Source organism: Macroventuria anomochaeta, assembly GCF_010093625.1.
Source record: "Macroventuria anomochaeta strain CBS 525.71 unplaced genomic scaffold BU25scaffold_2, whole genome shotgun sequence".
Classification (NCBI taxonomy): Eukaryota; Fungi; Ascomycota; class Dothideomycetes; order Pleosporales; family Didymellaceae; genus Macroventuria; species Macroventuria anomochaeta.
The window spans coordinates 766,691-790,279 of record NW_022985363.1 but is presented as its reverse complement, the minus strand read 5'-3'; the positions used below and the strand labels follow the sequence as shown (position 1 = coordinate 790,279).

At 53.1% G+C, this 23,589-nt stretch overlaps 8 protein-coding genes across 8 annotated transcripts; 5 read left to right on the top strand and 3 right to left on the bottom strand.

Moving 5' to 3' along the window:
• The first annotated feature begins 20 nt into the window (after positions 1-20).
• Positions 21-1,325, top strand: BU25DRAFT_406096 (uncharacterized protein). The gene is made up of 3 exons (XM_033705193.1): positions 21-65; positions 121-968; positions 1,025-1,325. Exons 2-3 carry the CDS (start codon positions 122-124, stop codon positions 1,051-1,053), a joined length of 876 nt encoding a protein of 291 aa, XP_033566976.1. The 5' UTR covers positions 21-65; position 121; the 3' UTR covers positions 1,054-1,325.
• Positions 1,326-2,415: 1,090 nt separating this feature from the next.
• Positions 2,416-7,536, top strand: BU25DRAFT_382585 (AAA-domain-containing protein; the record flags this gene model as incomplete). The annotated part of the gene is made up of 2 exons (XM_033704248.1): positions 2,416-2,440; positions 2,498-7,536. The coding sequence occupies exon 2, from the start codon at positions 2,521-2,523 to the stop codon at positions 7,534-7,536; it is 5,016 nt and encodes a 1,671-aa protein (XP_033566975.1). The 5' UTR covers positions 2,416-2,440; positions 2,498-2,520.
• A 2,260-nt stretch (positions 7,537-9,796) lies between these two features.
• On the top strand, positions 9,797-11,074 carry BU25DRAFT_330497 (integral membrane protein-like protein; the record flags this gene model as incomplete). The annotated part of the gene is made up of 2 exons (XM_033702361.1): positions 9,797-10,377; positions 10,429-11,074. 2 exons carry the CDS (start codon positions 9,797-9,799, stop codon positions 11,072-11,074), a joined length of 1,227 nt encoding a protein of 408 aa, XP_033566974.1.
• A 206-nt stretch (positions 11,075-11,280) lies between these two features.
• BU25DRAFT_357558 (uncharacterized protein) lies at positions 11,281-13,273 on the bottom strand (the record flags this gene model as incomplete). The annotated part of the gene is made up of 2 exons (XM_033703575.1): positions 11,281-12,727; positions 12,783-13,273. Coding segments are annotated over 2 exons (1,938 nt in total), but the record flags the coding sequence as incomplete, so codon positions are not given.
• A 1,299-nt stretch (positions 13,274-14,572) lies between these two features.
• On the top strand, positions 14,573-16,319 carry BU25DRAFT_330267 (general substrate transporter; the record flags this gene model as incomplete). Its single annotated transcript, XM_033702348.1, has 3 exons — positions 14,573-14,766; positions 14,819-16,030; positions 16,085-16,319. 3 exons carry the CDS (start codon positions 14,573-14,575, stop codon positions 16,317-16,319), a joined length of 1,641 nt encoding a protein of 546 aa, XP_033566972.1.
• Positions 16,320-16,699: 380 nt separating this feature from the next.
• BU25DRAFT_329321 (uncharacterized protein) lies at positions 16,700-17,223 on the bottom strand (the record flags this gene model as incomplete). Its single annotated transcript, XM_033702309.1, has 2 exons — positions 16,700-16,976; positions 17,069-17,223. 2 exons carry the CDS (start codon positions 17,221-17,223, stop codon positions 16,700-16,702), a joined length of 432 nt encoding a protein of 143 aa, XP_033566971.1.
• A 1,626-nt stretch (positions 17,224-18,849) lies between these two features.
• BU25DRAFT_453964 (family A G protein-coupled receptor-like protein) lies at positions 18,850-19,877 on the bottom strand (the record flags this gene model as incomplete). The annotated part of the gene is made up of 3 exons (XM_033709840.1): positions 18,850-19,066; positions 19,116-19,606; positions 19,659-19,877. The coding sequence occupies 3 exons, from the start codon at positions 19,875-19,877 to the stop codon at positions 18,850-18,852; spliced, it is 927 nt and encodes a 308-aa protein (XP_033566970.1).
• A 1,600-nt stretch (positions 19,878-21,477) lies between these two features.
• BU25DRAFT_82359 (low-affinity zinc ion transporter-like protein) lies at positions 21,478-23,434 on the top strand. The gene is made up of 2 exons (XM_033712149.1): positions 21,478-22,117; positions 22,268-23,434. Exons 1-2 carry the CDS (start codon positions 21,958-21,960, stop codon positions 23,248-23,250), a joined length of 1,143 nt encoding a protein of 380 aa, XP_033566969.1. The 5' UTR covers positions 21,478-21,957; the 3' UTR covers positions 23,251-23,434.
• Positions 23,435-23,589: the final 155 nt, after the last annotated feature.

Sequence of the window (23,589 nt, the reverse complement as noted above, 5' to 3'; positions counted from 1 at the left end):
CATTTCTGGGATCAGACTACTAGCACGCCTCCGCCAATTGTTTGCGACAACAATTGGGCCTGCATGTAAGTCACTTTGTTATCAATAATCACTGCCTTTTGAGACTGATAGGAGTCGCAGAATGTCCGCCCCTTCGCGAGGCTTCGCCGCCTTCAAGCAGCACGCATCATTCCGCCTCCCCTCGTCCCTCCGCACCGCGCTGTTGGGTCCTCGAGAACAGTTCTTCCAGCCAAACGCGATTCGCGAATCACGAAATTTCTCTTCGTCGATACTGCGCAGATATCAATACCCCAAGACGCCACTAAACAAACCCTCCACATTCGTTAGCAGCGACCCAGTATTGCGACAAGTGGTGCAGACACGGCAACCTGTTGTTCTATATGAAGCACCAAAGAGCAAATGGTATTACTGGAAAGTGTACGGACTTGCAGCGATATGGATTGGCACAGGGGCATACTCGATCAAGTTCCAGGAAGACGTGAAGGACATCCCAGATTTAGCTTTCTTCGTACGGCCGACATACGTTGTAGTCGGATTGGGCTTCATCGCAATTGGTTGCTACATCTGTAGTGCGCCTACAAATCGCATGCGTTCGCTGGAGGTAGTGCCGAGTATGATGGGCGGACCAATGCAGTTGCGCATGGCAGTCAGGCCAGTGCCGTGGGCGAAGGAGCGCATCATCTATACAAATCTTGGAGGCGCAACAATTAGTGAAAAGTGCCAGCCTATGGTGTTGGAACTACAGGAAGCTGAACGAGCGAAACGGCAGAGCGTGTGGCAGGACCTGGGCGACATGAACATTGTGTCGAAGGCTTGGGAAGGTTCAGCGCGCTGGGTACATCAGAAGTGGACAAACTTCTTCTTGAAGTTCAAGTTCGCTGTGCTGAGATTCGGTATTGCGAAGGTCGAGGTGCAGGGTGAGAAGTGGAAGATCGACTGCTCAGGGTATCTGCTGGAGAACGGCAAAGGTATGTCATCTACCACTCAGATGCAGGACGAGGATAACAAGACTGACACTGTACAGCTGTCGATCGTATCTTACCGGAAGAGTGAAGGTCCTTTGGCGAAGAAATGGGCGCGCATCTTGCACCGCTACCCTAGGAGGATTGTCTGTGCCGCAGCAGGCTGCGATGCCATACACTGTTGGCAATACATGTACAAATCAATTGTATAATATCTTGAGGACCCGATACCCCAACGGACTACCATATCGGCTCGGCGTTGTTGTGCGCCAACGGCCCACATTCGCTACCTCTGCCTACTCCTATTATCAAGCACCTGTGAGGGCTCTACGAATATATGACAAAGCATTTGGTTGTCTACTTTCCCCGAATACCAAAGACAGAACTAAGATCCCAAGCCCTGATGCTGATTCCAACATGTTGAGGTGACTGTCCTGTATGAAAATTCAATTGTGCCCAAATCAATGCGGCCTCAGGGGTTGGTGATGGCTCGGCCTGCTACTGCGCAGCACCCAACACCAAAGCACTGCTTAGTCATGCACTCACACCACCTACAAAAAACCTTGTTGACGACTGAAGCAAACGTTTCTGGAATCGTGCTACCTGGCAACTTCCAAGAGATGAACTATGTTCTTTCAGGTAACTGGCTGCGTTGCCTCTAGGTGTTGACGAGGATGGGAACGGTGATATCTGTTAGACGACAAACACACAACGATATGAGAACATCGCATTTGAAACAAATGGAAAGAAACACAATCACCCTCAAGCTCAACCCTTGTGTGCGCTGTTCAGTTTGGTGGGAACTCCACGTGGCGCACGTGCATCGTTCGACCTGGTCTCCCCACAGTCGACCATGACATGAACTTGTCAAACACAGTTAAGCTTTTGAGCCGCATCTGTTCCTGCAGCTGATCGCCGGCAGCGATGAGAAGTACAGCAAGAAAGAGAGCTCGAATAAGTGCCTGCGGAGTGCCAGGAGACTCCCGAAAATTTGCGGAAAGTCGGCGCCGACTATATCTGCAGCTGTCTATAATTTTCAGACATTCTCTACGATGCAAATAGGTCAAGTTATTGAGCATGTCGTTGTGGTTGTGCATTGAAGTTGCGATGGCTTTCCCTGGCGACAATATGTCAGGGTTGCAGATGATTCGCCGAGCTTTTGGCGCTTGGACGAGATTCGCTCCAGCAGAACAACAAGACCTTCCCCGTCCTCCAGAGTCATCTGTCTGATCTTGCCCTCTCTGTCTCTCGCTGCATTCATCAGGAGTCTGTTGCATCTCGCAGTCGCTTTTTGCTATCTGATACCCCACATCTAGTCGTGCATCGTCGTCTCAGCACTCGATCGCTGAGCTGCATCCACACGGCATCACAAGCACAGACGAGCATTGCGCGCACGCCTTGTTTTGCCGTCGCGAATGCAGGAGCAGCTTCATGCGCTTCTGATGTCAATCTGAAATTGGAAACATCGTCATAGCGGTGTAAGCGCATTCACCGTGATCGCACTGCGCGCTCGTTCACTTACACAGCTGCCTAAGAACGCCTCACCGCACCCACCCCCATGTCTAACCGCACGAAACGCAAGTTCGACATCGACCCTACTGCTTCCGATCCGGAGGACGACGACTACGACGACGTCGAACGCGCGCCACCACAACGTCGCCGCGCCAACCGAACGCCGGGAGCAAAGAAGAAAGGCAACAAGCGCCAGCGTCGCGTCTACAACGGCTCTGAAGTCGACGACGACGACGACGATATCATCGAAGACGACTCCTTCACCGACCGCTCAGATTCTGAAGAGCCTGAGGTCAACCCTGCAACAGGCCGCAGCGTGCGCCGCGCGACCAAGAAGCAAGTCACGTACGAAGAGAGCGACGAAGACGAGATAGAAGACACGCCTTCGGAGAGCGAGGACGATAGGCCTCGAACTACAGGGCGGCGACGTGTAGCTAAGCCGTCGATCGAAGAGGTCGAGAAGCCATCGCTCATCGTCAAGCTCAAGATGCCTGAACACGCTTTTGGTCGCAACTTGCGCACACGCACAGGTAGTAAGTCTACCGCTCCTGCACGTGGGAGGACACCAGAAGTTGGTATCACACGGCGTAGTAGCCGTCTCTCGCACGATGTAGAAGCGCCTATTGTGGCTCTTTCAGATTCCGGCAGACACGTCAATGTTGTTCGAGAAGGCACGCGAACACCCGAGCCATTTGTTGCCCGTGCTACTAGAGGTGGCAAGGGCCCCAGAGTGCAGGCACCAAGCACCATCGAAGAAGCCTCCCAGGAAGTTTCAATGATCCGCGACGAAGGTGAAGAGGATAGTCCAGGCCCACTCGACAAGCTCCTTGTAGACGCCCAGATGCAAGTGGAATCCAGCGCGCGGGGATCACCGGAACAAGAAGTCCGAGGGGCTAAAGGAGAGCATGATGATGAGGAAGGCATGGAGGATGTGATCCAGGAGTCACAACACGACCGCGCTGCTGAAGATTCTGACGAGGAAGAAGGCCCCATTACACGTGGTGGTCGCAACCTGCGATCACGAGCGACTTCGCAAAGGCGCAAAAGGGGTGCAGACGAGAGTAGTGATTTCGAGCCCGGCGACGTGGATGCCGAAGGAGAGGAAGAAGAGATGTCAGACTCCGACAACGGCAAGGGCAAGAGCACAGCTTCTGATAGTGCCTCAGGCTCTGCGCGCAAGCCTAGGGGTCGGACGCGACAGTCCCAACGAAGCAGGCGCAACTCATCTGACGAAGAGTCTGCGCTAGACGACGAAGAGCTACAAGATGAGCTGCAGGAGCTGAGCTCAAACAAGCGCCGCCGCCTAAGCAGGCGCATTCCGGACAAGGATTTATCGTACGACACTGGTCCGAGGAGGCGAGAACGCAGAACTGTCGACTACAGGGTCGTTCGTCCTGAGCTTAACGCGGTTTTCGAGAACGACGATGACGACGGGCCGGCACCTTCAATAAACAAATCGCGTTCCAAGGCTGGTGGTGGAGGATACGGTACATTGTTCAGCAATCAGGGTCCGTTTGGTGGAGGTCAGGTTGGCTTCGGACAAGACGATGACTCCGATAGTAGTGATGACGAGGTTCAAAAGATGCCCAGACACTTCGGTAGCATAGTTGGCATGACGCCCACAGCAGCGACAGCACCCGGTTTTGGTGCATTCCCACAGGCTCACAACAACTCGGCACAGCAAGAGAAGGGCTCTGGCGGTGGACCTGCAAATTTCGGCAAGATCAAGGACAAGAAGGCTCTGGCTGATGCCGATCCACTTGGAGTTGATCCCAACGTCAATTTCGACGGCGTTGGTGGCTTGGACGATCACATCAACAAGCTCAAGGAGATGATCATGCTTCCACTACTCTACCCAGAGGTCTTCCAACGCTTCAAGATCACTCCACCTCGAGGCGTGCTGTTCCATGGACCTCCTGGTACTGGTAAAACACTGCTTGCTCGTGCGTTGGCCTCCAGTGTCAGTTCGCATGGCCAGAAAGTCACCTTCTACATGCGCAAGGGAGCCGACGCTCTCAGCAAATGGGTTGGTGAAGCTGAGAAGCAGCTCCGAACCCTTTTTGAAGAGGCACGCAAGACGCAACCCAGTATCATCTTCTTTGATGAGATTGATGGTTTGGCTCCTGTCCGATCCAGTAAGCAGGAGCAGATTCACGCCTCCATTGTCGCGACACTTCTTGCGCTTATGGACGGTATGGATGGTCGTGGACAGGTTGTTGTCATAGGCGCAACCAATCGTCCTGACTCGGTTGACAATGCTCTGCGACGCCCTGGTCGATTTGATCGCGAGTTCTACTTCCCGCTACCCAACGTTGTAGGACGACGTGCTATCCTTGACATCCACACCAAGAACTGGGATCCTCCACTTGAACCTAAGATGAAGGATCAACTTGCAGAGCTGACAAAGGGTTACGGTGGTGCAGATCTCCGTGCTTTATGTACAGAAGCTGCTTTGAACGCGGTGCAAGGCACTTACCCACAGATCTACCAATCTGAGAAGAAGCTGCTCATTCATCCTAGCGAGATCAAGGTACTCGCCAAGGATTTCATGGTGTCAGTGAACAAGATGGTACCTTCGTCACAGAGGACAGCCATAGCTGCTGCCAATCCGCTACCCAAAAGCATAGAACCTCTACTGCGGAGGCCACTGGCCGGCATCCTCAAGCGTATTGATGAGCTCATTCCCCGGAGGAAGCCGCTCACTGCGCTTGAGGAGGCAGAGTACGACGATCGTGAGGACGAGAAGGGTTTCGAACGCGAAACGACAATGCGTAATTTCGAGAGCAGCAGGATCTTCAGGCCTCGTCTCCTCATCACCGGTTTGCAGGGCATGGGTCAGCAATACTTGGGAGCTGCATTGCTCAGCAAGATTGAGGGCCTTCACGTTCAGTCCTTCGATCTTCCAACCATCCTGGAGGACTCGGCGCGATCGCCAGAAGCTGCCATTACCCAGCTGTTCACCGAAGTACGACGTCACAAGCCTAGTGTGATCTACATCCCAGCTGTGGACGTATGGTATAATACACTGCCTCCAGCAGCCACGAAGACCTTCAAGTTGCTTCTGCGCAGCATTGGTGCCAACGAGCCTATCATGCTCTTGGGTGTCATGGAGCTTGAGAACGTAGAAGCCAAACCTGATCGGCAAATGCTGGTCGATCTCTTCGGCTTCTCTCTCAGCAATCAATTTGAGCTGCACCGTCCGGATCAAGAAGGTCGCGCTGAGTTCTTCAACTCTATCAGTCAGTACATTCGCATGTCGCCTGCTGATTTCCCGGATCTTGACAACAGGAAGAAGCGCGTCCTTCCTGTCCTTGAACCTGCGCCTATTATTGAGCCAGTTTTGGATACAAAAGAAATCGCCGCCCGGGAGAAGGCGCAAAGGAAGCAAGACCAACTGACGCTCAACAAGTTGAAGAGCCTCATCCAACCAATTATGGACAACTTGAAGAAGAAGCACAGAAGATTCTTCAAGCCGGTTCTGGATCCAAGCTGGTACGCATATCTTATTGACGAGCAGAATCCAAATCGTGTCACGAGCGATTTGGATCGAGAACAGCAAGAGGCGGAAGGCATGACTCGGCCTTGGGAGATGTCAACAGACAACAAGGGCGTAGGCGTGTTGCTGCACGTCGAGAGCGGGAACAAGTACTACAATCTTGACCTGTCACAGATCGAGCAGCGTCTTTCGAACGGATACTACAAACGCCCGAAAGACTTCTTGTTCGACGTCAAGACCCTTGCCAAAGACTCCAAAACATACCAAGATGCAGAGCGAACACTCAAGGCCAACGAAATGATTGCAAACGTGGAGGTGGACGTTGACTCCTGGTTCACCGGCAATGATGCTCAATATCTTTGGTTGACAAAGGAGTGTGACGCGTTGTACGAACGTGAGCTGCAACGTGCGAAGAAGGCGCAGGAGAAGCGCAAGAAAGCGATCGCAGAGGGCGAGCAAGTGCCTCCCGAGGTTGCGCCAGTGCCGCCTGAGCAGTCGCTCGGAACGACTGAGGCCTCGGGTCCCATTGTGTTGGGCGAGCCCATACCTCGATTTCCCCCTGTCACGCCTTTACGTGCACCTCACGATGCATCGCTATCGAACGGTACGAGTGCGGGAGACAGTGGGGAGCATTCGCACCAGAACGGATCGACGGTGCCTTCCCGTGTGGCAGACGAGGACTCACTTATGCCGGACAGTCAGCAAGACGTCACTGCCAGTACACAGGCCGATCTTCAATTCCAAACGCCTAGTAGACCCAATACGCAGATGACACAAAAGTCGCAGGTTTCAGCTCGCACATTCGTCAACCCGAATATGCTTCCTCACGACTACCACAACAGTGCCAGTACCACAACATCCGGCAACCAGACCTCAAAGCGTTCTTCAGACAACAAGTTTGGTACCCAGAGTAGCAACGGAGTCAGCCATGTTGGCTTGCCAGAGTTCATTGCCCCAGCCGGCGGGTCGCAGCTTCCAGACACACAAGGTGCGCTAGAGTCCTTCTACCGTCGGTTTGAACTCGACCCTCCTCTTTCCCCCGAATACTCAGCTAACTCGAGTTTCGATGCAGAACAGCAATTCCTCAGCCAACACTCCGGATCACCGCCATCACAAACTTCCCAGCCTTCCCAATCATCTCAAATGCCTGCGCCCGCTCCGCCGGCCCACAAATCGAACATCGCCGACATCCTCGCTGAGCCACAACCGGAGCCTCAGCTTATCCTCGAAGAGTCATCCCTCAGTCAACTCCACAGCAAGCTCGTTACTGCATCATCAGGCTGCTCGCTCGAGCAACTCGAGCAAGTCAACGCTGCGCTCATGGACACCATTTGGCAGCACCGCCGAGAGTACAATCGCAACAAGGTCATCAATGCTGTTGCGGATGCGTTCAATGTCATCATTGAGGACATTGACACCATGCAGAAGATCCTCAATCAGAGTCAGGAGGAAGAAGTTGAGCAGCAGCAGATCCAGTACGAGTTTGACGCGAGTCAGGCTGGGGCTTATACGCAAGTGCCGAGGAGCGATTATTACAGCCGGACGCAGATGGCTACGCAGATATGAGGGTTGCGGAAGCTATTGGAGTTCACAAATGGAGTGTTGTAGAGGCTCGCGATTTTGGAGCTTGACTACTACGTTGCACGGTTTCTTATCTTTTTTATTATCGTTTGCACGATTGGCGTTCCTTGCACTTGCAACTTGGTTGACACCTCCCCTGATTTGTACCCATTGGAGTGGTGCTTTTGTTTCATTCACGTAGATAGCAAAATCAATCGACGTTGACTCAAGAGGACATGTTTCACCCCATCATGTACTCGCTTCGGCCTTTTACACTGCGGGTACCACACTCCTGAATCCTAAATGCATGGTTTACTATACTTCTCCGGTTACACGCCCGCGGTCGCAAGAACGGTCCACTCCTGCGCCTGCTACTGCTCCTGCTCCTTCGAAGTCGGTGACTGTCACAATAGCACAATAGCACAATAGCTTCGTATCCTTCAGTCGCGTCGTTATTGGAGCGCTAACGGCTTTGTAAGGAGCGCCTTTTGCGAAGTGCCAAAGGTGTGGTTGCTGGGACTTCAAGGATGGTGCGGGACGATCAGGTATCGAGTAAGCAGAGCCTCATTGTGGAGATCTTCATATCTCGATTGGGGTTTAAGTCGACATGTCAAAGAAACGGTAGGCGAATAGAAGTATTATAGACGTGGATGTCTTAGGCTCTACATAGTCGCGATGTTGGTACCAAAGCTGGAACAAAAGGAGAGGAGGAAAGACATGCTCAACATATGACGCCGAGGCGTCGAAATCTCGAAGAGTTTGATACGCAATATCAACAGACTGCACGTTGGAGGAGTGCCTGCCTTCCCTTGGCGCGTTCCTGCTTGCTTTGATTGCGTGGCTTGCAGCAAGTCACCAGAACGGCCCGTTGGTCGGAGACACCGAACGTGCTCGTGCCGTTTTCAAAGCTTGGGCACGGTCCTTTCGCTTCCTCAAGATTGCCATGGGGAGCATTGATCGCTCACCTGCGGACCCCTTTTCTAAGTTTCTGGGGGATGGGCGCTAGCATGGCCCCCACTCGGGGTTTATCGATCCTATCCTATCACGAGACAACGTCCTTCGACACCCTCACCAAAATTGCACGATTACGCCATCAAGGTTTTGTTGAGGCCAGCATGCTCAGTCGACCTTAAGCCAATTCAATACTGATGCCTTCACCGTCATCAACATTGCATCCCATCAACGCCTTGAGCGCTGCACGGCAGTTTGCTAACAATGGACGGCATGCAGCTGACAGAGTGTGGGCTCAACGAATGTTTGAGGATATTCGACTCAAACATCCGGCTAAACGCGCACCCCTACTGTATTAGCCGAATGTAGCGACTCGAAGCGCAATGGCCTTGACCGGGAGGACAGGCAGACGTTCGATAACGAGAGTTTGCCTTGATTCCAACCACTCTGGAGTCCGGGGCAGCGCTTGCCGAACTTCCTCGTGGCTCATCTGTAATGTGCAGCGTCATACAGCAACGCCTTCTACCTCCTGCATCGTTGGCATTCGCTATGTACTTACCCGGCGTGCAGTTCTGCATCAAGCCGCCATCAACCAACGAGAAAATGGCACCTTGCCCGAACGAACACATGCCATGTGGTCCAGAAACGCCACCAATCCTTCTTCACGGTTCACCCTAGCCCTCTCATGACGGAGTACAGGGCTTATACGGTCTGTAAGCGTATGCAAGCAAAGACGTCGTCAGATGATGCTCTGTATCACCCAATCACCGTGAGCATGACATGCAGAAACACGTACAATCGCGATGCCGCCAAGTCAAACATCTTGGAACCCATCCTTCCACCGGCCTTGTTCAGTTTCCATTAGATGCTGGAACGCATTGCACTCTACTCGCATTGTCCTAGAGTCCGCCGAGATCGGTCTAGGTTACATTTTGCCGCCCTCGATGCCACGCGAGCACGAGTGTAACGGCCGGGTTTACCCCTCTAGTCCGAGGCTAAGTTTCGGTTTACATGCGATCGTGGGTCCCCAGATTACTGTTTGCATGGTGTTGTCAGCCCTGAGCACCACTCAGCACGCGCTTGGACCCTGCTGCAGCCGCTAGAGGCGTATATTATTACTCTGACCCCGGAGTAGTACGAGCTTTTCCTCTTGTTCGCTTCATTGTGCTCTTCGTTGGGCATTGCCCTGACTTCTCTTCGACCTTCGGCCTCTACTTCGATATGATCCCAGCAAGGAACCGATAGACGATCTGTCCCGGATCGTAACTTATCGCAACCAGCCTTCGAAGGTATCTACGCTTAGAAAATTGAAAAGATGGCCAACTTTGAAGTCCTGGACGAAGCCTCGGACAGCTTTGTATTACCACCACACATCCATCCGTGGCTACGGGCAGTCGTCGCACTCGGTTTCATCTCCTTTGCCGCATCGGTTACCCTCTTCTTCATCCTCATATACAAGCTCATATCCTGGCACATCAAATCGAAACGGAGCAACCAATTCGTCATTCTCATCTTCAACCTTCTTTGGGCCGACATACAACAAGCACTGGCTTTCTCTCTGAATGTCGAGTGGTTACGACTGGGTTCGTTACAAGTCGCAAATCCGATATGCTTTGCACAAGGATTGCTGGTCTCGACTGGTGACTTGGGCAGTGGAGTATGGTGCTTTGCGATTGGATTGCATACTTTTGCATCGGTCATTCTTGATTGTCGACTGAAGCCAAAAGCCTTCCATGCGGCTATTGCTGCAGCATGGATATTCATCATTGGTGTTTCTTCAATTGGCATTGGTCTGCATGGAACGAACCTGTATGTGAGGTCTGGAGTGTGGTGCTGGATTCACCATGATCTGAAAGATCTTCGGTTATGGACTCATTACATTTGGATCTTCATATTGTAAGTCTGCAGCCATACCCATACCCGACATTCTGAATCTGACAGCAGCAGTGAGTTCGGGAATGTACTAATCTACGCCATCACCTACACAGTCCTGCTCCACCGTATTCACACCGGCTACTATACTCCCGAAGAATCGAAACGAGTCCGAGCGATATCGAACCTTATGGTCGTCTATCCCGTTGTCTACGTGATATGCACACTCCCTCTCGCCTCCGCCCGTATGGCAGCCATGACCGGGGAACCTCCATCACTTGCCCGCCTCTGTCTGTCTGGTGCGATGATCACCTCAAACGGCTGGCTTGACGTCCTACTGTACACCTGCACCCGCCGTATAATGATCTTCAGCGACGAGCCGCCGTCTGACGACAACGGATTCGACACCTTCTCTACGTTCTGGCACAACAAGCCTACACGCTTCGGAGGCGAGACCACCATCGAAGCCTTGCATTCGAAGAAGAGCAGACGCAATGCAAGCAAGAGCGCGCTACCGTCTGGAAGAGGTAGCTTAGACGATCTATTTCCGGTGGGAAGTAAAGACATCAAGCTGGTCATGACGACACATGTCACTAGTGAACCTGCGAATGATGAGGAGTTTGAGGAGATGGAGGCAGGTGCTAGGAGGATACGGCCGAGGACCCCGCTTAGTCAGTGGAGCGAGGAGACGAAGAGTATGAAGAACTTGTCTCCTATATGAGAGGATTCAAAAGTACACGAGCAGCGTAGATACCCCGCCGCGAGGCAATTGTATTATAGATCGATCTGATGAATCTACCTCTGGAGTGTGAAACGTTGAAGCTTTGCAGACATACGGCTATGCACTTTTGCCATAAAATAGATCACTGTACGTCTAGTCTTTGATTCGGGTCTATCATCACGTTCGCTACTTGTCTACTTTCCTGCATCAATCTTCTCCTGTATCCACTTCGGTATGGTGGGCTTCTTCTCCCATTCCTCCTTCCAGCTCCTCTTCCACCCATCGACACTACCCGGCAGTGCAAATACAGCAGTAACAAACCATGTCGTCGAACCTGCCTTGAGTTCGTTCTTAAGCAGTGGCACCACGCTCCTCGCCTCAACCAAGTTGCTGTTCGCATCTGCCTGCAAAACGTGTCCAGCGCGACTAGTCGACAACAACTCTACAATACCAACAGCTCCCGATCTAGACGCAGCAAGCGAACTCTGCTTATCTTCCTTGCCTCCCTCAGGAAGCGACTCATCGAAGCCGTTGAACGCTCGTCCATCGGCCTCCTTAGCTCCATGCACTGCAAACGCGCCCTCGGCAGTCAACACGTCGCGTCCAGTCGTGATCTTATGAACCCTCAGATGCCAATTCGGACTCTCCTCAGCCGGTGGAACCAAGAATGTTTGTACCTCAACATCAGGCCAGGGCTTCATGCTACTCACCAGCACCGGCACACCATCGAAAGTCTCGATGCTCGAGTCGCCATTATGCGCTCTGCGCATCTTCCACAGCTCGCCGCCATCATCAGATAGAGCTAGTGAGGACTCTGGAACGAATTGTTCGAGCTCCTGGTATCCGGTGGAGACAGAGTATCCGAATGCAGAGCTGTATGCAAATTTGCCGTACTTGGCGTTCGAGTTCTTGATCGCGTAGTGGCACGACTGCCCGCTGCTGAGGAGGAAGGAGTGGCCTCCACTGCGCACGACGATGTGGCGGGGGTGTTTTAGCGGTCTGGCAATGCGCTCGTTGGCGTATGGATGGGGTTCTTCTTTCGCGGTCCAGAAGGGGTGGTCTTTTGAAGCTGCCAGTGGGGCGAAGGCGAGCATGCACCAGTATGGCGAACCGGGGGAGTTGTAGTTCTCGGCGAGGTAGGTGTTGGGGTAAGAGTAACCTAATGTGAGCATACCGTTGGACTGGAAGATGTCGGTTTGTGTGGTCCACCAGCGTAGATTGCGGAGCCAGATGCCTTTTACGACACCCCAGGATAAGGGGGAAGGGAGGTCGACATCGGCAAATGGTAGAGAGCCCCAGAATGCAGCCATGGCCCAGCGGTAGGTGAGTGAGCGTCCGAAAGTGATAGCGCGGCCTTCGGGGTCGAAGTAGTGGACGAAGTCCTGAGCGTACAGTCGTGCGCGCTCTTTGTACTCTGAAGCTTGTTCAGGGTCGATGTCGGCGGCGAGTTTGGCATAGAGGAGCTGAAGGTACTGGATGGCGAAGGAGCCGGAGTAGTAGTCCATTTGACGGTAGTGCTCAGGGCCATCGTTGCTCCAACCATCACCACGATAGAAGGTGTTCAATTGCTTGATGTCTGACTTGACGAGCTCTCTGTTCCAGTTTGCTCCGTTCTTTGCAAGACCGAGATTGGCGAAGACACGAAACCATAGCCTGTACAAGCGTTAGTATTAAGGAATACTTGGGGTAAAATACCTATGTGGCATACCAATTGGTGTTGGGCATCTCCTTGCCGTTCATACTACCCAGCCATGTCTCAACATTCTTCTTCTGCTTATCTGTCAATGGATCCCAAAACTGCTTGTTTGCAACAGTAAGTGTGAACCCAATCGGACACGCCTCCACCATCCTCTGATCGATATCCTCCATGTAGCCCCAAAATCCAGGGCTTTCAGGATCTGTGCCATTCACCAGACCCTGGACGAACTTATCGGTGCCAGCATATTCACTGCCTCCAGCCAACAGAGCCGCAAGACCCCACAACGGTCTCGCAAAGCCCTCGACCTGAGCAGCAGTTTCGTCAAAACGAGTTCCCGTGGATCCAACTTTGACCATGGAACTGTGCTCTGAGAAACCCGCCAAGAGCGGATCCAGCAGCGAAGCCACAGCCTTGACGACATCATCTCGATCGCGCAGCGGATTCGTGGAGAAAGCGTGGAGGGGAAACGCGCGGTTGGCGTTTGCCGTGGCGGCACTCATGATTCGCGGACTCAGTAAAACCTTCACTACTCTTTCTAGGCGTGTATCGCGAGGCGTCAAGACTCAAGAATTATTGCGTTGAGTTTCCGTCACGTCCGGTCCGCGGTCGCAAACCCCAACAAGCGACACACTTGTATTTGTGGCTTGGTGCAGGATCGATAATCGCTGGCGTGAGATCGTGCAGCGCAATGCCGGAACCCAGAGGTCCCAAGAGTTTGAGGCGTAAGGGCGGGTGCCGAATTGAGCGGTGCCAAAATGCTTGACTTGAGCCGGGAATCGCGTGGCCTTGATGGAACGACGAGGTTTCAATGTCACTCGCTGCTTTAGGAGTGTGCGTGCGATTGACATTGGCGCTTTCTTTATATTGTCCTTTAACCGTCGGGTCTCGGGTTATTGATGGCAGAAGCGTCGCTGATCGCTGTTCCCACCGACTGTGAGCCCCTCCATGCCCCATCTCTGCATGCTAACCACCGCGTAATCATGATTTTTGGCGAAGTCGATTCAACCAACTGCGCTACACTCCACAATATCTTGCAATGAATCCATAAATCTTACATTCACGGATGGCCCGGCTGTGAGGGGTGTTCACAACGAGTTTCATTCACGGATAAATGCGTGGGAGATGGCCTCTGTAACTTGGAGCAGACTAGCGCGCCGGTTCCACTCGCACTACCCCAGACCTGCCGGTGCACCGACCTCGAGGTCAGTATTGTGCAGTGTGGGGGGCGAGGCCTAAGGGCCCCATGGAGAGCCAAGACCCGGGACTTGCTTCGCATGCTTTCGCTGATGAGGAGGGGACGCCACGTCCTCCCCTTGTTGGCGGAAGTTCACGCTGTGCTTGGCTCGTCCAAGACGCACATTCCCTCTTCCACAAATAGCGAGTGGTGAATTGCGCCGAGCCAAGCAATTTGTCTGCCAGCGGGAACCAAGACGTCGAATGTGAGCAGCATCTCACTGGACAGAACAAACAGAAACGCTATCTGGATCTTCAAGCGAAGCTCCTTCGGGATGTAGATGGCCTGTTCAACGTGCGTGTGGAGGGTTCAATGTAGTCTGGAGTCCGGGGGAGATACTGGGGCAAGGACCGCGGCGTTGGTTACCCCGTCTTGACAGGAAGCTTGGGCCGCTGTACGTGCAGTTATATAGATATCGTGGTTCCGCTGTCGAAGATCATCCAATCTGTGGAGGCTTCTCTCTCTTTCCTCACATTCACTGGCATCGTCGACCAGCGTTGGACGAGGGTAAACAGTCGACTCACTTCAAGAACATCAAAGCCCTCGTAACATACCAATCGCAATCATGAGCCAACGTATCAGTGCCGGTGCTCGTATCATCAGGTCCATCGTCAAGAACGATGCTGTCAAGACAGATCCCCCAGAGATCTACGGATGGCGTGCCTTCGCCATGGCTGGCTCCGCCTGTTTCGGAGGCATGCTTTTCGGTTTCGATATCGGTACCATCGGAGGTGTTCTCGAGTTGAAGGAGTTTCAGGAGTATGTTTCCTCTAGCGAATTGTCACTGGCAGATGACTGACTTGCACTGCAGGAAGTACGATCTCGCGCAAAAGACTAAGCAACAACGAGCCGACCTCAACGCCAACATCGCCTCGACCCTACAAGCTGGTTGTTTCCTTGGATGTTTCCTTGGTTCTTGGATGGCCGACAAGTACGGCCGCAAGTTGACTCTTCAGGTTGCCGGTCTTATCACCATCGTTGGTTGTGTTATTCAGGCCGCTGCCTCGGGTAGCATTGGAGCTATGTACGTCGGTCGTCTCGTCGCTGGTGTCGGTGTTGGTGAGGCCTCCATGGTCGTTCCTCTCTACATCTCCGAAAATGCTCCCCGTGCCATTCGTGGTGGTCTCACTGGTCTATATCAACTGTTCATTGCCACTGGAACGTGCCTGGCTTTCTGGGTCAACTACGGTTCGCTCATGCACATGTCCGGCAGCCAGTCAGTCTACATTGTCCCCCTTGCTCTTCAGGCTCTTCCAGCTGTTCTTCTCTGCAGCTGCATGGCACTGAACAAGGAGTCTCCTCGTTTCCTCGCCAAGCAGGACCGCTGGGAGGAGGCCACTGCTGTCCTCGCTCGTGTGCGCAACCTGCCCGCATCCCACGAGTATGTCGCCGCTGAGTTGAAGGACATTGCCGACCAGCTCGAGCACGAGCGCATGCTCATTGCCGGTGCTTCCGTCAAGGATCTTCTCAAGGAGATGTTCACCATCCCTGGCAACCGCAAGCGCGCTCTTCTCTCCATCGGACTCATGATCTGCCAGCAGATGACCGGAACTAACGCCATCAACTACTACGCACCCCAAATCTTTACAGCGCTCGGTCTGAAGGGCAATGATGTCAAGCTTTTCGCCACCGGTATCTACGGTATCGTGAAGATGATTGCTTGTCTCGCCTTCCTGATCTTCGCTGCGGACTCCCTTGGTCGCCGCCGTTCGCTTCTCTGGACCTCTATTGCCCAGGCTCTTGCCATGTTCTACATCGGTTTCTATATGCGCTTTGATCCTCCCAAGGGCACCGGCAATGTCCCTCCTGCTGGTTACTTTGCTCTCGTCTGCGTCTTCCTCTTCGCCGGTTTCTTCCAGTTCGGCTGGGGTCCCGTCTGCTGGATCTACGTCTCTGAGATCCCTGCTGCGCGTCTTCGATCGCTCAACGTTGCTATTGCTGCTGCCACCCAGTGGCTCTTTAACTTCGTTGTCGCTCGTGCTACGCCCAACATGATGACCACAGTTGGATTCAACGGTTATGGGTAAGTTCCTTCATCCTTCGTACCTCAAATCGACCGCTCGCTGATATTGATTAGTACCTTCCTCATCTACGGAACCTTCTGTTTCCTCATGTTCATATTCGTGTGGTTCCTCGTTCCCGAGACCAAGGGTCTCTCCCTCGAGAAGATGGATGACCTCTTCGGTATCACCGAGCTCATCAAGAACATCGAGGCTGACCGTGAGGCCCGCGCCTCCATTGGCGAAGTCGGTCTCGATGGTAAGGATGTGGTTCGTGAGGAGCGTAAGGAGGTCGCACCCAACTCGCACTAGACGATGATTGAGTTGTTCGGTCGTATTCGCTAGTAGGGTAGACCCTGGCTGTTGCTTGTCTTTGGTCATGCACGGCGATGCATCATAGCATGATTAGTAATGAAGTCGCGACTTCGTGTCGCTCTTTGCATTTGTGTGCCATACGTTGATCACACCAGTGAAGCGTCTGTGAAGTTCGGCAAAGTAGAGGTGACAAGGACAGCAGCGAAAGAGCTTTAAGTCGCAAAGTATAGTGCATAGTCGTGTCCACGTTATCCTTACAAACTCCGTTCAACGATTGTAAAGTGATCGATCGCCCTAGGAAAACAGGAAAAGCATGCAGCCTGTCATTGCAGGTCTGTCATATGCCTGTGCTCCGTCTATTCGAGACTTTCATAGTCCTAAACGTCCTTCAGCGGGTTCTCGTCGGCCTCAAGGATACCCTTTTTGACAAGATCCTCTGGGTTTGGCCGGCTCTGCAACCCCTTTTCGAGGCTGTCAGCCCTCATGTGGTGTTCGAGCTCCCTCTGCTTCTCTTGCAGGGCAGGTGCGGCATTCGATTGTGGGAGGATGTTTCGCTGAACGAGGTCATCGCGGTCAGGGCGAGCATTGAGGCCCTTCTTAAGGTTGTCGGTTGCACGCTGGCGTTCGAGCTCGAGAGCTTTGGCTTGGAGGGCACTGGGGCATGGTCAGCTGAGGGTGCACGCAGCATGAAGTAAAGACGGAGCTGTTGGCAAGGATAAGGAGCTGTTGGAAGCTGAGGAACATACGGAGCCGTGGTAGTGTCGAGCAGAATGTGCCTGTTCTTCAAGTCCTGAGCTTCCGGGCGGTGCTGCAGGTGCTTCTCCAAGCTGTTGCGCCTCTCGTTGCTGCGGACAGGCGAGATGGGGGTAGCGTCGACGATGTTAGTGTCTTCAGAAGCCATGTTGAGTGGTGGTCAGTGGGTTCAGGGTAAAATTAGTTGTAGATGTAGCTGAAGCTCGTGCAGGTTGTGTGTACTTATAGGAGCTCGCCGAGGTGAGATGAGAGGGGACGCGGCGGCTGGATGCGTCGAAACAAAGCTGCTGCGGCTGCCAGGTGCTGCCAGGAACCTTGGACAAGCGGGGCAACCAGATCCCTGCATATGGCAACGGCCTCCGTCATGTGCAGTCACTGTTGGTCAGGCACGGGACTCACGAGCAACGGAAAGATCATTGCGTTGTTCATCATGATGCGATGTTACCACTTTCGCTGTTGATAGCGCGTTCACTGGTTGTGATCGAGCTCGTTGCTAGCTCGAGCCTAGCATGACGTATCGCTCGCACGGCCTTATCCATAGACACAACACCACGACCAAGGACTACAACAAACCGTCACAAATAGGCAGGTGTGAAGTAAGACTATTTGTTTTCCTTACAACTATCATGCTTAATTGGCGGGCTCTATGAACCCGGTCCTTCAGCTAATGTCAACATCTACCCAGAAGTCCACCGAGCAGCTACAAGCTCGAAGTTACTGTAGCCGTGTCAGTACATGATTTCTGAGAAGGTCAGAAGAGACTCGCCCGTAGGCCTGGTGTAATTCGTGATAGTCCTCGTCGCCGACATCTTAGGCGGCCTGCAGCTTGTCACAGTTGTCCCAGCATTACCCGGGTTGTATCTGACAGTCTGGCATGGCTACAAAATGTCAGTACAGCCTCTGATCCCAGATACGAGCTCGTCACTTGCTAGTCCAAGTCCAAGCCTCTTCGCGACCAAGGTGCAGCCGACACCACAATCAGTGTAAGATGTGTAGGTCAAAGTTTTGCCGTAGTTCGTGCAAATTCTCGCGAAAGAGGGTTGCTTCAGGATGGTGTGAGTACATATCGGTGCCGCTGATAGTGATGGTGGCGATGCAACGGCTTGCTCGAGCGGCGATGATAGCATGATGATGTGGTGAGCACAATTGCAGGGGAGGGAGGCTAACAAGAGACCTACGCTTGGACTGACAATACGGCCAGGACGATGCTGATGATGGCTGAACGCATCTTGAATCTTCAGATACTATTGATACTTGAACACTGGAGAGTTTCACATCTGCAATAATTTCGCGGACATATAAATGCTTATTGCCATTAAGCAATGCTGTATCCCTCGACGGGCTCGTGGGACTCTGCACTATGGTCAATTTACGGATAAACAGACGTGACCAATGCATGAAGAAGGCGACGGGTTCGACAGCCACCAATGTGGAAGAAGGGATGCGTGGAAAGGTACACAAGTGTACATTCCTGAGGACGCGTCACTAAAGCGATGAAGGCAAAGTGTATGTGAGAGGTCATATCATTACCACATTAGCCATATACCAAAACTGGTTGCAGATATCCCGCAATAATATACAGGATGCCTGTACTCCATACATGAGTACTTGAGGTTCGTAAAGAAACGATCGAAGACGGTAGGAAGGATGAGCATTTTCAGCCACCAATCTGTCGTCAGCACTTTTCCACCGGGGACGTTATTGAGAGTAGCTTGTCCCGCTTTGCAATTTGATTCAATGTTTGAATCGATGAAGTTGGGTAATGTCGATGCATTTAAGCACCGTCATCATCACCGAGGCGGAGGGTGCCCTCGCGGTTGAGACCGTTCGCCCAGAAGCCACCAAGGTCAACATCGGTCTCGCGGAGCTTAGCGTGGGTGATAATCAACCAAGTACCGAAGACAGGCTTAGCAAGAACATCGAGGATGGCATAGGCGATGATCTCGCCGTCCACACCGACACGGCGGGCACCGTCAGCGAAGCCCCAGACACTAGATGTTGTTAGTGGTCGTTATTCATTTGGGGTAGGCTTAGGCTTACATGGGGTAGGCAGTCCACAGGACGAGAGTGTATGTAGCAATGGCAAGGAAGAACGAAGAGACGTTCTGGCCCTTGGCCTGGACAGCAGCACGGCCGTTGACAGCGAGGTGCCAGACAACAATGAGGTAGGCGAGGCAACCAATAGTGTACCATCCCCACTTGGCAGGGGTACCCTCAGAGCCGAAAGCAGCGAACAGGCCAGTGAGAACCATGATCAGGTCGGCGACGATGGCTAGGGTGAGGTGAGCACCGCTCATGCCGGCCAGAAGACCAAGGTCGAGGAGCAGAAGAGGAGTGGTGATGGCCCAGTCAACGTAGCGAGCCCAGAAGACCTGGCGCTGGATCTCATGGTGGGTGTCAGGAACGTGGTCGTGCTGCTCGCGGATATGGATGTGGTGAACGGAGACACCCTGGCCGGTAGCCATGGCAAAGTAGGAGATCGCAGCAGTGATGGTGATCAGAGTTGTGATGACATAGAAGAGACGCTTTTGCTATAAGGCTGTCAGTGAGCCGTTTGGGGCTTCAACTCCGCATACTACGTACCACTGGGACCCTCCAGGCAAGGCCAGAGAAGACACCGGAGGAGATCAGCATGATGATGAAGACAACCCATAGTGTCTTTGTGCCGGTCTCACCAACGAATTGGTGCTCGGGCGAGTCGGGAATGACTGAGGGGATGGGAGTGACGCCAGTGGGTGAGGCGGTGGGGAGAGGAATAAGCGAGGTCTTCATGAGAACCTCTTCGAATTGGTCGACAATCATAATGGCAGTGGTGAGGCTGTGAATGAGTAACAGCGACGATACTTCGATTGAAGGATGAAGAGTCGGAAAGGGACCAGCAGCGGCTGAGGTTTTAAAGAGGAGCTGCAGGCAACAGCTCGGAGGGCGTTATGCTGTCACCTGCCCCAAGTTGTTGCAGGAGCTGTACCAGGTAGGAAGTCACGACGTCATCTCCCCTCACTGCATGCAGACACCATTGGCTGTGGTGATGGGACTGTTGGAGCTGGATCGCGGTCCAAGCGCCGTCAAACAACACGATGCAGAGGTACAAGACCCAGCCGGTAGTGCCTTTGTATCGAGGCACTCGTTGATTTGTGTTAATAGTTGATTTGCGATGGAGATCTGCAATTGCAGCGCTGCTGTGCTTACGGGTGGAGGATTCGCGATGTGCACAGCCATGAAAACCACAAATGCCATCATCGATTCCATCGTCGGTGTACCCCACATACCAAGCACGCAAATGTCAAGGATTGCAATCTGGATGTCTCGTATGACAGCCACGTGACATCAGCTCAACCAATTTTCAATCTCTGTTCCTCCAGGGTGGGGCGTTTCGTCCGCCTTGCAAAACTGCCAAAACAAGGTTTTTGAGCCAACGGGCGTCGAGGGCCAGTGCCAAGACGTATGACATCTGCAAACACGCGCGACATTGTTGCGGCAAAGCCACTGTGCCTCGAGGTGCGTAGTTTACCTGAGGCTTCCGAAGTTTCATTGCTCACACACCTTACAATGTGAACGATTGCCACCATAAGGAGCTCGGTCGATCCGCCAGCACGTGCAGGTTGGAGTGTCAAACACCTTGGTCTACGCACCATGGATAGCCTTCAATCACCCTGGCGCGCGTGAACCGTTGGGGAAACCAACAACACCAGTATGTGCCTTCATCATGTTGTTGCCGATGTCATCGTTGTCGGTACGGCTATCAAATGCACCTGTTCCCTCATACAACTCGTGAGCCCGGCAACAAGCCAAGTACCGAAATGGACTCCAATTCGAATCAAGCAGCCCAACAACACTTAGATATCTCCAGCCTCAAAGACGGTGCACAATGTGGTGTCGCCTGGCGAATGTCTGGTAGTGCTGATACGTAGTGTGATGCTACAGATTCCCTACCACTGACCTCCTCGACCGTACTGTCCGTGGTTGAAGATGTTCGGTGGTTGAGATCGAAATAACACCGCTTCCTCACCGAACTACGAACTTTCTGCGATAGCATCGGACTAAACCGAGACAGACCCATCGTTCTCTCGAGCGTTCGGCATAGCAGCCGAGGGGGCCTGAGTCGCAGGACAATGGGATTGCAGGTTCTCGTTGGAATATTGAGTACTCGATGTCCGCTCCACTCACACAAAAGATTGCAGTTGAAGACATACGAATCCATCATGCAACAGGACCTGGGAATGGCTGATATTCTGAGAGCTTCGGGATTGCGGCTCGCTTAGTGGTAGTACGCCCACGCTGATTTGTCGCTCAGTTTCCCTGCAGCTCACAGGAACGTAGCTGCAACAACACCACACGAGCAAGCACTTTACGATACGATGAGGCCTCCCAACGAGCACGATCGCGACGGCGTTTGTCCATTTGCAATTGAGCAAAAGTTCCGAACGGCAGATAGGCAGCATCCGGGCTTTGCGCCATCGATGTTCATTTGCCCACACTGTGACGGAAGCGGTGGATTTGTCGCTTAGCGCAGACATCAAGGTGCTCCACGTCCGCTGTCGAGCCTGCCCATTTTTCAAGCTGCACCAAGCCGCCTCAGCAATCCCTTCCGTACGTCCATCAAGGTGCTGAATTGCTTATCTCCCTCGGCGCAATAAGAGGACCTGCACTCCAAGCTTTTTTACTCGCAGGACAAGAACCACCAAGCTGGGATCGACTAAGCCAAGCGTTACTGAACTGTCAACCCACGCATCTGGATCTCGACGACCGTCTTGATTTTAGGTCGGAGGCTAAACAAGTGCGCCATTTGTATACAGTACTATAAGGCGATCCCGCTGGACCCTCATCTTCCCAAGTCGACGTGGTCCTACTTTGACTCAAGTAACACCCGGTTACCTTGATCATGGACGCCGCAGCTATGGAAGTTGCACGACTCGTGCTACGTCAGGACCCAGGTTCCGAGTCGGACACAACGCCTACCTGCGCCAGCTCGAATGACTACGATGGACGCATGGGCGTTCGCATATCGTCAATCTTTGTGATCCTTGTGGGTTCGGTATGGGGTAAGTCACATCTATTTGCTGTACATCATCTGCCCTGTCCTTCACACATCTATATATTCGTCGGCATACATCCGGCGCTCTGTAACTTCACTTTAGATGAGCGCACGCTCTCACCTTCTACGTTGTACATCACATACTAATGCCTGAAAGGTGCTATATTCCCAATCTTTGCCAAACGTGCAAGGACTAAGCTGGTACCTGCCTGGACCTTCTTCGTTGCCAAGTACTTCGGTTCCGGAGTCATCATTGCAACAGCATTCATCCACTTGCTCGCCCCAGCAAACGAGGCACTCGGCAACCCATGTCTCGTAGGCGAAACCATTTCCTCAGACACGTACCCATGGCCCGAGGCGATTGCTCTCATGACTGCCTTCGTCATGTTCTTCCTGGAGCTGATGACCATGCGTTACGCCAAGTTCGGAGGCGGCCATGACCACGACCACGGCGACAGCCACTCTCACGGCCACTCCCACAGCCATGACGACGAGCACAGTCTCGAAGACAAGCGGGCTTCCCCGCAAGAAGCACCACCCCGGCCCTCCCACGTCCGCGGCGAGGACCACCTCGGCCACCAGCGCGACCACATGGACAACTCAACTCTCGGCCCTAACTGGGAAGCGCAGGGCATCATCCCCGAGACGTACGCCGCGCAGCTGACTGCCGTCTTCATCCTCGAATTCGGTGTCATCTTCCACTCCATCTTCGTCGGACTGACCCTCGCCGTCGCAGGCGATGAGTTCATTACGCTCTACATCGTCCTCGTCTTTCACCAGACTTTCGAGGGTCTCGGTCTGGGCGCGCGTCTCGCTGAGGTCCCCTGGCCGAGGAGCAAGCGCTGGACACCGTACCTTCTGGGTCTTGGATACGGTATCTCGACGCCCATTGCTATTGCGATTGGTCTTGGTATTAGGACCACTTTTTCGCCCGAGTCGCAGACTACTCTCATCGTGAACGGTATCTTCGACTCCATCAGTGCGGGCATCCTGATTTACACTGGTTTGGTCGAGTTGATGGCGCACGAGTTCATGTTCAGCCCGTACATGCAGAAGGGTCCCGTCAGCAGGACATTGTACGCTTTCGGGCTCATGATCCTGGGTGCTGGGTTGATGGCTCTGCTCGGTTACTGGGCTTAGGCAAAAAGTTAGACGGTACTTTGGGGATAATGATCTTTTTGTTTCTGCGCGTGTTTATAGATGCCGATACCCTAGATTGTGGCGGTTGAGGTTGCAGTACATTTCTTCGGACGGGACTTCGTATCTGGGATACGTAACGGGACGTGACCTTTTGTGAGCATATCCATAGAGGAGGGCTGCTTCTAGGCGGCCAGGAATGTATACATACCATCTTCACACGTACCCTTTTCACACTCACACTGTGATACCAAGATTTCTCCTTGCAGACGAGTGGTATCATTCAAGACAACGGACAGGTGAAGATGAGGAGCTAATTTTGATTGCATTCCAGACTGCGGA

What these genes read in the sequence shown, in the direction of transcription:
- BU25DRAFT_82359 (XM_033712149.1), top strand. Translation starts at nt 21,958, where the DNA reads ATGGACGCCGCAGCTATGGAAGTTGCACGACTCGTGCTACGTCAGGAC. An exon ending in CCTTGTGGGTTCGGTATGGG is followed by an intron (nt 22,118 to 22,267) that starts GTAAGTCACATC and finishes AATGCCTGAAAG; the next exon opens with GTGCTATATTCCCAATCTTT.
- BU25DRAFT_406096 (XM_033705193.1), top strand. Translation starts at nt 122, where the DNA reads ATGTCCGCCCCTTCGCGAGGCTTCGCCGCCTTCAAGCAGCACGCATCA. An exon ending in TCTGCTGGAGAACGGCAAAG is followed by an intron (nt 969 to 1,024) that starts GTATGTCATCTA and finishes GACACTGTACAG; the next exon opens with CTGTCGATCGTATCTTACCG.